Source organism: Kogia breviceps, chromosome 11 (assembly GCF_026419965.1).
Source record: "Kogia breviceps isolate mKogBre1 chromosome 11, mKogBre1 haplotype 1, whole genome shotgun sequence".
NCBI classification, from domain to species: Eukaryota; Metazoa; Chordata; class Mammalia; order Artiodactyla; family Physeteridae; genus Kogia; species Kogia breviceps.
The window spans coordinates 8,183,947-8,197,987 of NC_081320.1; the positions used below are offsets into that span (position 1 = coordinate 8,183,947).

At 55.7% G+C, this 14,041-nt stretch overlaps 1 protein-coding gene across 12 annotated transcripts in view; it reads right to left on the reverse strand.

Moving 5' to 3' along the window:
• The window catches only part of INPP4A (inositol polyphosphate-4-phosphatase type I A), a 131,001-nt gene that overhangs the window by 25,653 nt on the left and 91,307 nt on the right, over positions 1-14,041 (reverse strand). For 5 of the 12 annotated variants that reach the window (XM_067007145.1, XM_067007140.1, XM_067007141.1 and 2 more), the window contains 7 exons: positions 12,081-12,211; positions 10,103-10,207; positions 9,497-9,605; positions 7,453-7,470; positions 4,854-5,037; positions 3,399-3,617; positions 2,413-2,656 (listed from right to left, as the gene is read on the reverse strand). In XM_067007145.1, coding sequence (XP_066863246.1) covers positions 2,413-2,656; positions 3,399-3,617; positions 4,854-5,037; positions 7,453-7,470; positions 9,497-9,605; positions 10,103-10,207; positions 12,081-12,211 — 1,010 coding nt within the window. The remainder of the gene's footprint in view (positions 1-2,412; positions 2,657-3,398; positions 3,618-4,853; positions 5,038-7,452; positions 7,471-9,496; positions 9,606-10,102; positions 10,208-12,080; positions 12,212-14,041) is intronic. The other 7 variants (XM_059078467.2, XM_059078463.2, XM_067007147.1 and 4 more) reach the window with 3 other exon arrangements.

Sequence of the window (14,041 nt, forward strand, 5' to 3'; positions counted from 1 at the left end):
CCCAGGCCTTGGAAAAATACAGATTTCTGTTTCTCCATCACCCTTCCTCCAAGATCCCGAGTCTCTATGAGGAGAAGGGTCTAGAAGCCTGTTTTCATGATCTGCGGTGATCCCAAACTGCTGGGCTGGGACCACGCCTGAGAAGGGATCAGGGGTTAAACCCACCGGGTGGACTCATCTTTCAGTCAAACGGGAGAGAGGGATCTCCTCTTAGATCACAGAGGCCCTTGAGATTCGATGGCCACTCTGGACTGCTCCACACACATGCAGATTTTAGCACACGATCTCAGGGGTACGTGGACCTGGGGTGCAACCCGTCGATCTCAGGTTAAGAGAAACCTGGTCCAGGGTTTGAAGGACTCTTTGGGGATGAGGAGAGCAGGAGAGAGTGTGGGGGGCAGGTGATGGAAGTCACCAAATCCTGACAGTTTGCAGACGGGTCACTGGGTGGAAAACCAGGAGGAGAGGGAGGTTCACGGAGCCTCTGCGGTCCCCGCCGCGGGGGGCTGGTCAGTGGGTCCTGCGGAGCCCCGAGCCCAGGCAGGGCGGAGGCAGGGCGACTCCTTGATGAAAGATGAGAACCAAGGGCCCAGGACAGGGTAGAGAATTGGAATGAAAGGAGAGAACGCCTTTCAAAGAGGCGTGGAGTTGTTCACAGGCGATGAATACACTGGTGTGAACACAACCTGCTCATCGGGCAGAAACGAGCGCCCCGGGAACTCGGAAGGGCGTGTTGGGAGTCACGACAGAGCCCCGCTCTGGTCCACAGTCTGGTTTTTCCCGACCCCCCGATCATGCCGAGGTCTGAACGGCTTCCCGGCTGTGCTCAGATTTTTAAATTAAGGACCACGTGCAGGTAATTTAGAGGCATATATGGTTTCATAAGTTTCTTTTGAGCGCTGATCAGCAGAGTCAGACTCTCTCAAACGCTTCCTACTCCCATGAGCACAACAGAGATGATCTGTACGGCACACACAGGTACACGTCAAGCCCTAAATATCATAACTAAATGCTCCTTTAAATAACTTTAAAACTGCAGTTAAATTTGTCTATATATTTGAACAATACGGGACGTGCCTAGAAAAAGAGGACATTTAAGTTATGAATACAACAGTATATCCAGTTAAATGAACTATCTCCTGCATTTAAAAAAATCCAGTCAGTAACTTTTTTTAAATCCGCAGAAAAATGTTTAAATTGCAAGCAAGACAATATTAAAGAGAAATGAGCAATGAACTTTCAGACATTTTTTTAAAGAAACACAATTTACAGTAAAAAAAAATGAGAGCACGAACAAAGACAAAAAACAGTTCCATGAACCAAACACAGGTTTGGGGAACTGAAAGTCGAACCCCTCACAGATGGCAGAGAGGAGGACGCGGACACCGGGGAAACACAGGCTCAAGTGAGAGCACACCCTGGGGACAGACTGCAGGCGGACTGGAGGGGGAGGGCATCTGACAAACCAGAGGAGGATTTACCAAGAGGCTCCGACAGGGGAGCGAGACCCTGCCTTGAATGAAAGCTGCGCGGTTCAGAAACGCCAAGTCCCACCGCCAGCGGCCCATCCCTGGCCCAGCTGGGCCTGAACCCGCCCAAAGGGGGGCAAGGCGGCGGCCGCAGCAGCTGGGTCTCGGCTGCCTGGCGCACAACCCCACCAGCTCTTACGGGCAAAGGCCAGAGCTGCAGGGACCAGGGACCCGCGGGTTCAGAAGGCACGTGGCCCCCAGCTGTAAGGCGACAGTGGGGCAGAGCGTCTGGTCATGCCCTGTGTCTCCGCAGGCAGCAGGCTGTTTCTGAAGCGTGCCGCTTCACGCCAGCGTCCTGTCGTCTACCGAGAGCCCCAACTCGGAGGGGGCGCCGAACACAGGAACCTAACTGGCCCCCCCAGACGCGGGAGCGGGGCCCACCCTCTGACCGAGTTACGAGCAAGGCCCAGGGCAGCAGGCCTCTGCCCGATAAAAGTGCGCCCAGCCAGGGACAACCAGCCTTTCCAGACGAGTCCGCTGGGCCTGCCACCGGCTCTCATCCAGAGAGAGCCGCACGCCTCACCTTTTCCTTGATGCCTGATGCAGTAAAGCCGCCTCACGAGAAAGGCATCTACCGCTCGGCCTCCTGCAGGTTCCCAGACTGGCTGACAAACCAGAGAAGCCCAGGAGCCCGACCCTCCCGGATGCGGCAGCGTGAGCCGGCAGGGCCCTGAGGTCCGGCCTTCGCCGGGCCTGCAGGCTCACACGCGGCCCCGCAGCCGTGAAGGCTCGGGGAGCTCCCACCCCCACTGCTCTGGGTGCCGCGACACCCCCTCTGCTGAGAGGCCTCCCTGCAGTCTGCGTGGCGGGTGTGGAGTTAGAGACACACACGGACACACGGACAGCGCTCGAGGTGGCGGTGGGAAGCGGGGTGCGTACGCACGTGTGGTCGGGTGAGGGCAGCATGCGGCGGGGGTGTGTGGCGAGGGGGGGGCGTCGCAGAGGGGGTCCTCCGGTCGGATCCAGTAGGCCTGGCTGCCCCGGTTACCTTTCCTTCCCACGCAGCTGCCGGCGCCGGGGAGGCTGTGGTCGCAGCCCTCGCCCTGCAGGCGCTCCCGCTGCAGCAGCTTGTCCGCCCGCTGGATGATGCACTCCAGGCTCTTGTCCACGTTCAGCCACACCTTCTCCTGGCGGACCCAAAGGGCGCGGGGTCAGCTCTCCCAGCAGGAGACACGGGGCAGAAAGCGGAGCCCACCCCGCACCGAACCCCACCCCCGGGCGCCGTGCCCACCGAGACCCCGCAAGACGCAGAGAGGGCGAGACAATTTGGAATCCCCCATTAAAGCGGCATCTGCTTTTCCGAAGACAAGTCAACGTCCCGTGGGCGTCAGTTTCAAAGTTTGGGGGATGTCTGCTGGTCGCTGTCCTGGAGGCCACTGTGGGCACGAGGGCCACGGGACCACCCCCCGCTGCAGACCTCGGACAAACACCGCAGGAGACTGAGTCTTCTGCGTGGAGGCGGGGGACCCTGCAGAAACCCAGGCAGCACTCAGGACGCCAGGGCAGGCCTGGGGGAGTGCGCCGCTGCCGCCGGTAATCCGGTGCCCCCAGGACGACACGGCCAAAGAACAGTCCCAGCAAATGACAAACAGGGATCTGTGATGTGTCACTCCCTCAAGGGGCAGGCCCTGCTCTCAGAGCCCACCCTGTGGAAGCAACATCGTGACGGGCTGTCAGGGCGGCGTGTCCCAAACCCTCACCAGGCTGCCCAGCACCTCAGCTCCCACATCTCCAGAAAGACGTGGCCCCGCCAGGGCTGACGGCCAGCGGAGGCCGAGGAGGCAGGGCCCGACACCCGCGAGGGAGCGAGGCCTCGCGTCTTCCAGGCCGGCTCGGCGGCAGGGGGACGGGCGGGGACGGCGGACTCACCCACTCCTCCTCGTGCCAGTCCACCTGCAGAGAAGACCGGCTGTTCCTGCCCGACCACCTGGCCATGAGCGTGTCCTGGTCGTTCCTCAGCATCACCTGCTCCTCCTCAGTGGAGGTGGGCGAGGCCTTGGAGGCGATATAGTCGGGCCGGGCCGCGTTCAGCCCGTGGATGGAGGTGGCCAGCAGCTTGCAGTCGCACACGGTGACCAGCTGCCGGGTCTGCAGGGACACATGCATGCCCGGCCGCTGAGCACCCAGGTGAGGCTGTGGGGCCCGGCCTCTCTGAGCGCCCAGCCCGCCCCCGCCCCCCTCTGCCCTCCTGCAAGGTGCCAACACCCCAAGAGCTGCAGCCCTCGGGACGTCCGAGGTTAAAGGCTGCCGCACGACGGGCCCGGCTGAATCTCAGCAAGAATTTCCCACAGAAGCCTGGAGAACGCAAGGAGGACGACAGGGAGGCCAAGAAGCCTGTGACATTCCTGGACCCCGGCCAGCCTCTGAGCCTGGCATGGCTGGAGGAGGGGCCCGGGGTGAGCCCAGAGCCAGCCTCCACTGGCTTCCCGGGCTGTCCCTCCATCCCTGGGCACAGGCCTCACTTCAGCTTAACTGCTAAAGTCTCGGGTTTCACATCTAACCCCGGAAGCCCCGGGTAGCGGGATTCCTGGCACAGCACTTGCGGTTCTGGGGAATTCTGCACGCAGCAGCGGCTCTGTGGCTCAGGATTTGACGTCTGACAACGTCACCTTTATTTTATGAGTGGATTTAATCCCTGGCTCTCAGTCTTTTTACCGGGCACACACATGGGAAGGATACAAGACATCCAGACGGGGAAAAGCAGCTCATCCCAGTGAAGCAGGGTGTGACCAGAATCTGTGTGTGCACGTGTGTGTGCTTGTGGGCACGTGTGTGTTTGGTGGAGGCACGTGTGTTGAGAGAGACACTGAGTCATGTGAAAAAGCATCATCCATCAATTTTTAATCAGGACCAGATGACAGTTAATTAGAAGCTGGTTTGTGGACTATACATAAGCCAATGAAATTACACTGTTCTTATATTACGTGTGTATAATAATTCAGTTTCTTTTTTCGAACTGTAAGTACAATAGAAATGTGGCCCGAAATGTGCTGAGTAGGCCGTCACTAAGGAAGCAGAGGAACTGTCCCAGCTTCAACAGGACCCCTGTGCGCTCCCTGGAAAGCCAAGTGCATGAGGCCACAGCTGAGGCTCCTGAGCTCCGGGCTCTGTCGCTGGTCTGCCCCCATCCAGCTCTGTGACCGTGGGCCAGTCACCAACCCCCGCCCCAGGCCTTTGTGGGGACAGGATCTGAAGTCAGACCTTCAGGGTCATCCCAGTGTCACCATTTGTGTGGACAGCTCTAGGCACACACGAGGTGTCCAGGGGTTTTCAGAAACCCAAGGGACCCCCACCCACCTGCAACACGGTAGCAGCCTCTCCTACCTTGTCTGCTAAGATGGCGAGTGTCCTTTCGAGGCCGGTGGCAGACCTGTCCTTGGCCGCCCTCGAGAGCCGCTCTGCATAGTAACTCACTTGGGTTTTCAGGGTGTTGATCTGGGCAATGATCTCCTTGGCTCTGACAATGTCCTGTGGTATGTAGATGATGGACTGGCAGCTGGATGACGTACTAAAAAGGACGGGAGCAGCTTCTAAGGGGTTCTTCTCCAATCGACGGGGATAGGAGCACCTCCCCACCCCTGCCCACAACCAACACGAGGTGAAGCCTCCTGTTATTCAGGGGTGTTTCCTAGGCTCGTCTAGCTGTTGATGGACAAGAGGAAATCCCAGGAGATCCATTCTGTCTGTACGGTAGAGGCTTGAAACGTTAACATACAATTAAGTCTTTTATGCATGTTTGCATGTATCTGTGTTTTTACTGTGTCTCTACCTGTGTGTACGGATGCTGAACCCAGTGGGTACCTGGATGCTCCTAATCTTTCACCTAAGAACCTCTTCTGTCGGTTTTTAAGCAGTGCCTGAGTGGAGACGTGCTGACAGCAGCGCGGTTCACACCGCAGTGAAGGGAGGCTGCAGTAGGGGCTGGACTTTGCCAAAAGAAACCTGTCTTTTCATTTGGCCAATCAGGACTTCAAACTTTCTGCGCACAGACCCACACCCTCCCTCGTGTGTCTACCCCAGCAAGTCCCCAGAAAACTGGGCTTCCATCCTCTCTCCCCTGCTCGGGGACTCCCCTGCTTAAGAAGGAACGTTCCATCAGATGAAGGGGGGCGTGGAGGACATGCCGAACTGGAGGCCGGGTCCGGACGCCTCACGGGCTTTGAAAACCAGCCCTTCCCTCGTCCCCCGCTCCCTGCCACCGAGCAGCATCTTGGGATGTGATGTCAACGCTACTGCCCGGCACAGACGCCAGCCTCTGGGGATCCAACTCCACGTCCCTGGCTTCGTGGGACCTTCTAGATGGGGACGGTAAATTGCATGTCTCTTAGCTAAGATCCCCAAATCAACCCAATATTATAAGTTTATTTTTCAGACCACCTGAGGAGACTGAGGGAAACAGGGAGAAGTATAAGGCAGCCATCCTCCATGTAAGGAGGGGCCCTGACTGGTCCCCTTGAAGGGCTGCCCTTTGAGTTTAGGGGAGGAGGGAGGACCACCCCCTCCACCGCTGCCCCTGGAGGTGAGGGTCACACGGGAGGACTGAGCCCTTTCCCTGCTGGGCTCTTTCCAGGGTAACCCGAAGCTGGGTCACCAACAAACCGCCCTGCCCATTCCCCTGACGGACTATGGGGTAAACATGCAAAAACAAAAACCGAAGCACCCCAGAAAAAACAACACCCCAAGCCCAGACACCACAGTGAAAGACGATGGAGCTGCCAGAAGCCCATGCAGCAGGCTGCGGTCAAGCCTGCACAGCACGAGATGCACACGCTGCTTTCCAATCTGCAATCACTGCCAAATGAATAGCTGCCATTTAAGACAATTGAGTCTTAGGAATACAATCTCAAAACAGGATTTTTAAAATTTATTCTTCCCAGGAGCCAATATTTAGACAACACACATAACGTGTGCTGCACGATGGGTGTGTTCACTTCAGCAAATATAAAGCCGCCGACAAGCGGGACAGAAAGCATCACCCCGCTCACTGTGTGTTCCCACAGATCCTGTTAGTAACGCGGGAGGAACATGGCAGGAGTGAGAAAGGATACACTTCAAAGAGCTGCTGCTCACGGATGACCGTGAACACACGAGAATGGGAGCCCAACCACGGACCTAAACGGGGGCAGCTGCAGAGCCTCAGCCCTGGGTGTGGGGGGGGTGTCCTCGGCGTGCAGCGCCCCGGCATCTCCAGCAGTGTCCGCCCAGCCACGGCCCCTGAGCTGCTCCAGCTCCACGGCGGCAGCAGTTCTGAGGGCCACGGGTGCCTCACAAGCCCCAGTACGGAGCCCCCGATCTGGGTCGGGGCAAGCGCCCCGGGCGGGTCTGGGGAGGCCTGGAACGGCAGTGGGGACCCCAGGCAGCAGGCATGCTGGTTTCTGGCTGCCATCTCATTGTGGGTGGAAAAAGTCACTTGGTTGTATTAATTCTTGGCTGCCCTCCAGGGATAAAACTGGCCCTAGTAATACTGTCTTACAAATCTCCATTAACTGTTAAATACCCTAAAAATGTAAGCTGGCTTCATTCCTACTAGACATGAAGGGAAACTGAAAACTGAAAAGCCACAGGTTCTTGTAGAAGAAGCCAGGAAGGGAATCCCAAACGCACCGGTGGGTTGACGTGAAATCCCAGCGCCTGGGGACCTGCCCGGCCTGGGCTCCTCATATCCTGGAGGAACAAAACTGGTCTTCGCTTCGAGCGAGCACAGCAATGAACTGCCCCCAGACTGGGAGGGAGTGACACAGCAGACTGGATGTGGGCTATTCATTATCACAGAACATTGCAGTTGGAAGGAGAATTCTGTCTATGAGGCTACAACTAGGAGCCCACGGGGGCACGGAGGGGGAAGCACCTCAGAGGAGGGGACAGTCTTTCTCTGCACGAGAGCAAGACCCAAACACACACTCTCCACAGACAGAAAACTCACCAACACTCCTCAAAACTGCTAAAGAAAAGAACCAAAACGAAATATTAGCAGCTTGTTAGCAAACGGCAAGTGCAAAACAAAAATTAAAAAAACAAGTTCTCTTTTGTCAAAATTCTGGAGGTCATTTGTCGAGGCCCCGACTACAGGGACGATTAAACTCAGGAGCCCGGATCGCTCGCTGGTGAGAGCAACGTCTGCGCATGTGCTCGAGCCCCAGGGAGACGCCCCATGCCGGCGAGTTAACACCTGCGCCGAAAGGAGGGCTCACCCCCTGGTGCAAACCATTCTTGCAGGTGGTTTTATGACATCAGCAGGACATTAAATAAAAATGTATATATTAGAAAAATGCTATAGAAGCACTTAGGGAGTAAGAGGTACTGAAGTTAACATGCCAAATACTTAGGTATCAACACCCCAACCTTCCTGGGACAGGGACAGCCCTCTTGAGCGGCTTTCTCCTCCGGGGCCTCCACGCCAGCCTCACGTCACACACTCGCACCTCCACGTGGCCACATGCAATGCTGCGACAGACACGCGGCTGGCTGTAAAGGGCGTGGTGGCACAGGAAGCCTGCCTTTGTCCTAATTCCCAGAGGAGCAACGGGTGGGTGAATCCTCGGGGGGGATCTGGTGGCCTGGCTTGTCTGCCAAGGGAGGAGCCCTTGGTGGGGACGAATCAAGGTCGAGGAGGCTGCCAGGTGCCTCCCAGAGATGCCGCCCAGCCCTGCGCTCAGCTCTGACCCGACTCCCCAGCTGCTCTCCGCCAGCCTGCTCGCCTCTCGGCCCACGACCGCTGCACCTGACCTTTCTTCCCAAGCCGTGCAGTCCGAGGTCACCTTGCTCAAGCCCTGTCCTGACTCCCGCCCTGGGGCCTGAGGCTCCGGCCCGACGCTAAGCCTCCTCCGACTGCCCCGCGGGCCCTCCCTGAGGCTGGCGGGCCTCGGCGTCACCGTCCTCAAAGCACTCGGCTCCGGGCCCTCGAGCCCACGTTCCGCGCAGACTGCCCCGTCACGGCCCCAGCTTGCTCCTTCTCTGCAGCCCCACCGTCTTCTCCGGGCCTCGCCGCCCCGTCTCCTCCAGAACCTCGCTCCATCGGTGTCCTCTGCCGTCTCCCCTCACTTGCCTTCATCTCTCCTATCAGCCTGAGCACAGGCTCGTCTGGGTCACCTTCTGCGAGCCTGAGGCCTTCACGCTGCTCCTCCACCTCACGGTCCGAGGAGCCCAGGGCATCGGCTACACGCATGGCATCCACTTCCTACACCCGCGCCCCCTGGTCACGGTAAGTCTGGCGCGTGACGCTCGGGAAGATCAGCCACGCCTCGCGGTGTCCAGCACAACAGCTCGGTTTAGCGCTCTCTCCCATCCCCTCTGATCCACAGCACACCCTGCACGCTCCGCTCGCCGGTTTCCAGCAGGCTCCAAGCTGGTGCTGACTTTGCCCCAGGGCCAGGCTCAGACCCAGACCCGTCAGCTCTGCGTCACCAGCTCTGCCGCCTGCGCCTGCCCGGCCCCTCCCCTCAGCTCCTGCCCCCAAGGCCCCGCCCCTCACAGCGTGCTCCGCAAGGCCCGCCCCGCCCCGCCCACCTCCCAAGTTCCTGCTCATCGTGGTCAACTCCGTGCAGCCCCTTGAGCCTTTCTGACACTGGGAATGTTGCCCGCCAGCATCCTCCAGGAGAGGAAAAGACCTCTCCCGGGCCTCACGATTTGCGACCTTCAACTGACCGACCAGGGCCTGTAAAGGGCAGCCGAGCCCCAGCGTCCAGGAGGACAGCCTGCCTGCCTGGGGCACCGCGCTCCAGGAGCCTTTCCATCCACTGCTGTCATTTGACAGGGACAGGACCACGGCTCGGGTGCCTGGTCACCCACCCAGCTCAGTCACACGCAGAGCAGCACAGGGCCCCGTAAGGCAGCTCCTCCCACCCCGCAAAGCAGATCGGATGCTGGATGTTTCTGTGGTCCCGTTTTGACTTTTTTTTTTTTTTTTAAACCTAGGAAGCGTCAGACGGCAGTACAAGGACGACGACACACACCCTCCAAGAACTTACTGTTTCTTGGTCTCTTCGAATTTGTGCAGCTTTTTGCGGAGACCTCCTGACTTAAAGCCCTGGCAGTGTGCTGCTGGCGCTCCGATGGTGACGATGTCGTAGTTCTGATCTGAATGACAGAAAGCTCTCCTCCATTACCCTGGGCTCAGGCCTGTGGACGAGCCAGCTACAGGGATACGTACACAACTCGGGGATCCCCCGCCAGCCCACTTCCAAGCAGCCTGTGGTTCCCTCAGTCGCACAGCCCGGGCTGCCTGAGGGCCTCTGGAGCCAAAGCACCGTCACCTCGGCTACGAGGGTCCTGTCTGCCTCAGGGGAGAGCCACACAGCGCAGAGGGCAACTACCCAGCAACACTCAGCTTGCATCCCTCCTTCAGAAGGATGACCTGTGGGCAATGTTCTGCCACAGCAACACAAAGGGAAGCTGGAGGGAGGACAAATGAGAGGAAGGGGTCTGAGCTCTCCACAGAGGCCTCCCGGAGGCCCTTGGGCTGGGCTGGGCCTCTTTGCCAAGCGCCCAGCAGCAGCACACATAGGGCAGGCTGGGGCAGACGTGGGGCAGCTCAGGGAGAAAAGAAGTGAGATGCGACCCGGCGAGACGGTTACCTGATCCTCCATCGTCCTGAACTCTCATCCTCTGTATGTGTAAGTTTGTGGGAACAAATTCTAACTTTTTATCTGCTTTCAAACTGCTTGCTTTGAACGAGGGACCTGAGGAATGGAATGTGAGAAAATAAAGATGGTCAGCCCGTATCCCCCGTTCATGAACGGTGGGTGGAGAAGGGACAGTTTGAGGGTGCTGCTGAGGGTATGTAGTTGTGTGTCAGCAGTGGCCTCAGAAACTCTGAGCTGCCCATGAGCACACTTCCTTCGCAGACGATGGGGGTGAAACGCTGAGGGAGAGCAGCTCCCGGCCAGGAGACTGGTTCGGGGTCCTAGGTGCTGAAAGGGGCCTGGCGGATCCACCCTCGGAGGCTCAGGAGCGACGCTGGGCCTTCCCATCAGCAGCTCTTAACCGACAGGTCTGACACAGGGACAGGCTTTTGTGCAGCACGATGTCAGCACCACTATAAAAAGCAAGTGGGCCCGTGCCAGGAAGGGCCTGTTCCAGCTGTAGAGCCTGCCGGCCTCCGCGATCTAAGAAACCGGTGTGACGGGAGCAGCACTTCTCAATTCTGAAAAGTGATGAGAAGGTCTGCCCGTCACCCCAGGTCTATCAAGATGAGCAAACGCTACACAGCATCGATTCTGGCCTCTGGAAAACACGCTAACATGTCCCCTTGTACATCCTGGGGTGGGGGCTCAGGAGTTGGGACCATGTTTTCTAACAAATAGTCACAATCTTATTTCTATAGTTAGAATACTTAACTAATTAAGAACTACTTGCCTAGAAAAAGAGACTATAAATTACACTAACAATCAGGAGAAATAAACATTCCATCTAGTGAAAAAAGACAAGTTTATTTTGCCAGTATGCAAAATGCAGACCAGCCAGTATCTGCTTTGCACTTTGCCACGGGAGATGGTTCTCTAGCCACTGATGGGGTAGCCCGTGGACCAGCAGCGCTGGCATCCTGGGAGCCTGTTATAAATGCAGAATCCCAGATCTGCTGTTCACGAGACTCTCTGGAGACTTAGAAGCACACTGACATCTCAGAAGCTCTGCTCTAGAAGAATCATGGTAGGGGGGGTTTCAGACTTTCCCAGGTAAGAAGCCTCCAGCACAGGCAGGTCCCTAAGTCCCTGCAGGCAACCACTGCCATTTGTCTTAGAAATACACTTAGATCTGTTCTTCAGATTCAAACCAAACCCAGGGCAGCATCATCTTGACATCACTCCTGTAAACTTGGCTGCTTCTCAGCCAAGTTTAGGGACAGGTTCCGCTGTGCTGTCCCCACATTAAGGGGTTACGATTTTCCTTAAAAGCTGAAATTCTATTCTAAAGAGGGGAAGGAGGGAAGAATCTGAAGATAGAGAATAAAATAAGAGAAAACCAGAAGAGTCAATCCATTTGGAACCCAAAGGGAATGAGTTAAGCATAGTCTTCTAAACCTACCCTGAAAATGTTCTGAAAATCAAGTGGCATCTTTCAAGAAGAAAAGATGTGTCTATATTTCACTTTCACTTTTGAGTCTTAAAATGGAGAGCGCTCCACTCAAGACAACTCATATGTAAATATAAGGACCGATAAACAGTTAAACCGGGAAATCTAGAAAACCCTGCCTTGCTTTGTCTCAAGGAAAACGGCCTGCATCCTTTTTGGCCATTTCACTGATGCTAGACCAAGACGAAATAAAATGAACCAACAGCCTGTGACTCTGTCTCTCCTGAATTTCATCCTACAGCGGTTGTTTTGGCAGATGATACCATGGAAGGAACTTTCGATGCAATTCACACATTTGTCTTCTCAATTAAGATCTGAAAATTCCATGTTTGAGAGAACTCACACCTACATGAGAATCTATTTTAAAAAATCCATTAGAGTGTCTGTCAGTGGGAATATGGGAATGACCCTGGATTCCAGATTTCCGGCTGGGAAGATGAGAGCAGGTGGGCCACGGTGGGGTTGAGGGCGGGCACCCACCTTTGTACTGATGAAGGTCGGTCAGGTTCTCCTGGTACGTGAGGATGATGGTCTGGTACTGAGTGACGATCTGGCGCCGGAGGCTCTCCCAGCAAGGGGACAGTTCCCCCAGCTCCTCCAGTTCACACACCCTGCAAGCAAGACACACGCATCAGGCCATGGCGCCGGCTCCCTCCCGGCAGAGGCTCAGGAGTCCTGACCGACCAGGAGGACGGATGGATGTGGACGCGTCATGCCCAGAGAAGGCCCTGCAAGTCTGGAGGGGCAGCAGCAGGGCAGGACAGCAGACAGCTCCAAGAGCGGCTGTAAAAAAGGCAGACCACTGACCACGTGGAAACTGCACAGACAGCCTTTTCATAGGAACTCAGTCAAATGTTCAGGGAAAACTAAGTGAAGGAGTGAAGAGGGAAGTGGCTCCACCACGGCACGCCGGCGACCTTGCATGTGTCCAGAGGCCACAGGGGCGTGAAGGCTTGAACTGCAGCCTGAGTCTGACCCTCCCGGAGCACAGGAGGTTTGGAGCCTGAGGGCAACTGCTACAGGCCCTCCCCACCCCTCCATCCCCCCAACCCGGGGCTGCCACTGCCTCCTGGATTTTGGGAGGCATGGGGCTTTCTGCCCTCACCGGAGCAGAGCTGCAGAATATAAAGCTGTCCGGCAAGCCGGGCTGCTCGGCAACGGGGGTCCCGTGGCTCCTGCTGTGGCCACCTGGCCCCTTATGTTTCACTGTCATCCTATGCGGGTCCGGGACAAGGACCCTGGGAAGACGGCAACTTTAGCTATCGTTTCCTTTACTATCTGTGTAAGTAATCAGCTGTCTAGATCTAAAAGTGCACAGAGAAGAAGACAAGAAAAAAAAGAATCTGTTACAGCCACAAAAATGAAAGCTGTTTAAGAACTGAAATATAAACTTCTTAGCTCAGCAGGAAATAATAGCTACATAATCAGAATAATGAACACACAAAATGGATTCAAAAAAAAAAGGATAACCATTTTAGGAAACTTAGGACACTGGGGGGGAAAGTATAAAAGACCTAAAATCCTCTTCGTAGGAAATCAGCAGTTAATCTCTGAAATTGATTAATTACGAGAGTACTCTATACATAAATTTAGAAATATAGCAGAAAACACTAAAGCGGTTAAAAGTGGTTGTTTCTTGGGAAGGAGATCAAAAAGTTGACCATCCCAAGACTTATGTTTTTTGTTAAAAGCCTTTTTGCACTCTTTGGCTTTTTATACTATGCACATTTTTCTCTAAGCGGTGGGGGGGTGGGGGAGCTAATTTTATAGAAGTGTTTAGGAATCTACTAAATTTTCTAAAGTTAAAAACAAATTTAAAAGCTGTGCCATTTTATTATTATTATTATTATTTCTAATCAACGAGATTAATGTAAAAGAACCCTCGGTGCAGGCAAGGCTGGGTGGGACCGATGTCCCCGTGGGCTGCTGGCTGAGTGGCCCCACTGGCCTTGGGTCTGCACCCGAGCCTGTCTGCCTCGGCCGCTGCGGGCCCTTCTCTCTCCGTGACTGTGCCCGTGTCACGTGGCTCCTCCTTGTGCCTCGGGTGTCAGCTTAGTGTCACCGTCTCTCAGAGGCCTGCCCCGACCACCCTCCTCCTTCTCACGGCCCCTTTTAAGTTTCACACACCAGTGACCCGTCTGGGCCGCGTGTGGCCCAAGTTCTGTTCCTGACTGTCCCCCACGGTCCGTCTCGCTCATCAAGCCGCCCGCCTCCCCACCACAGTGAGCTGGTGTGAGAAACAACAGAACCCTCCAAACCAACACAATGAATGAATGAACTCTTCCAAGTTACAACGCGCCAAACAGTGGGAAATTATGCGTAACTAAAACTTCAGTGAAACTGAAGATATATAGAAAAGTGGATGGTAGCTATGTATGTATATTACAAATATGGAAAAGCTGAAAGCAAGTTTTAAAAAATTAACTCTATGAAATGTACAC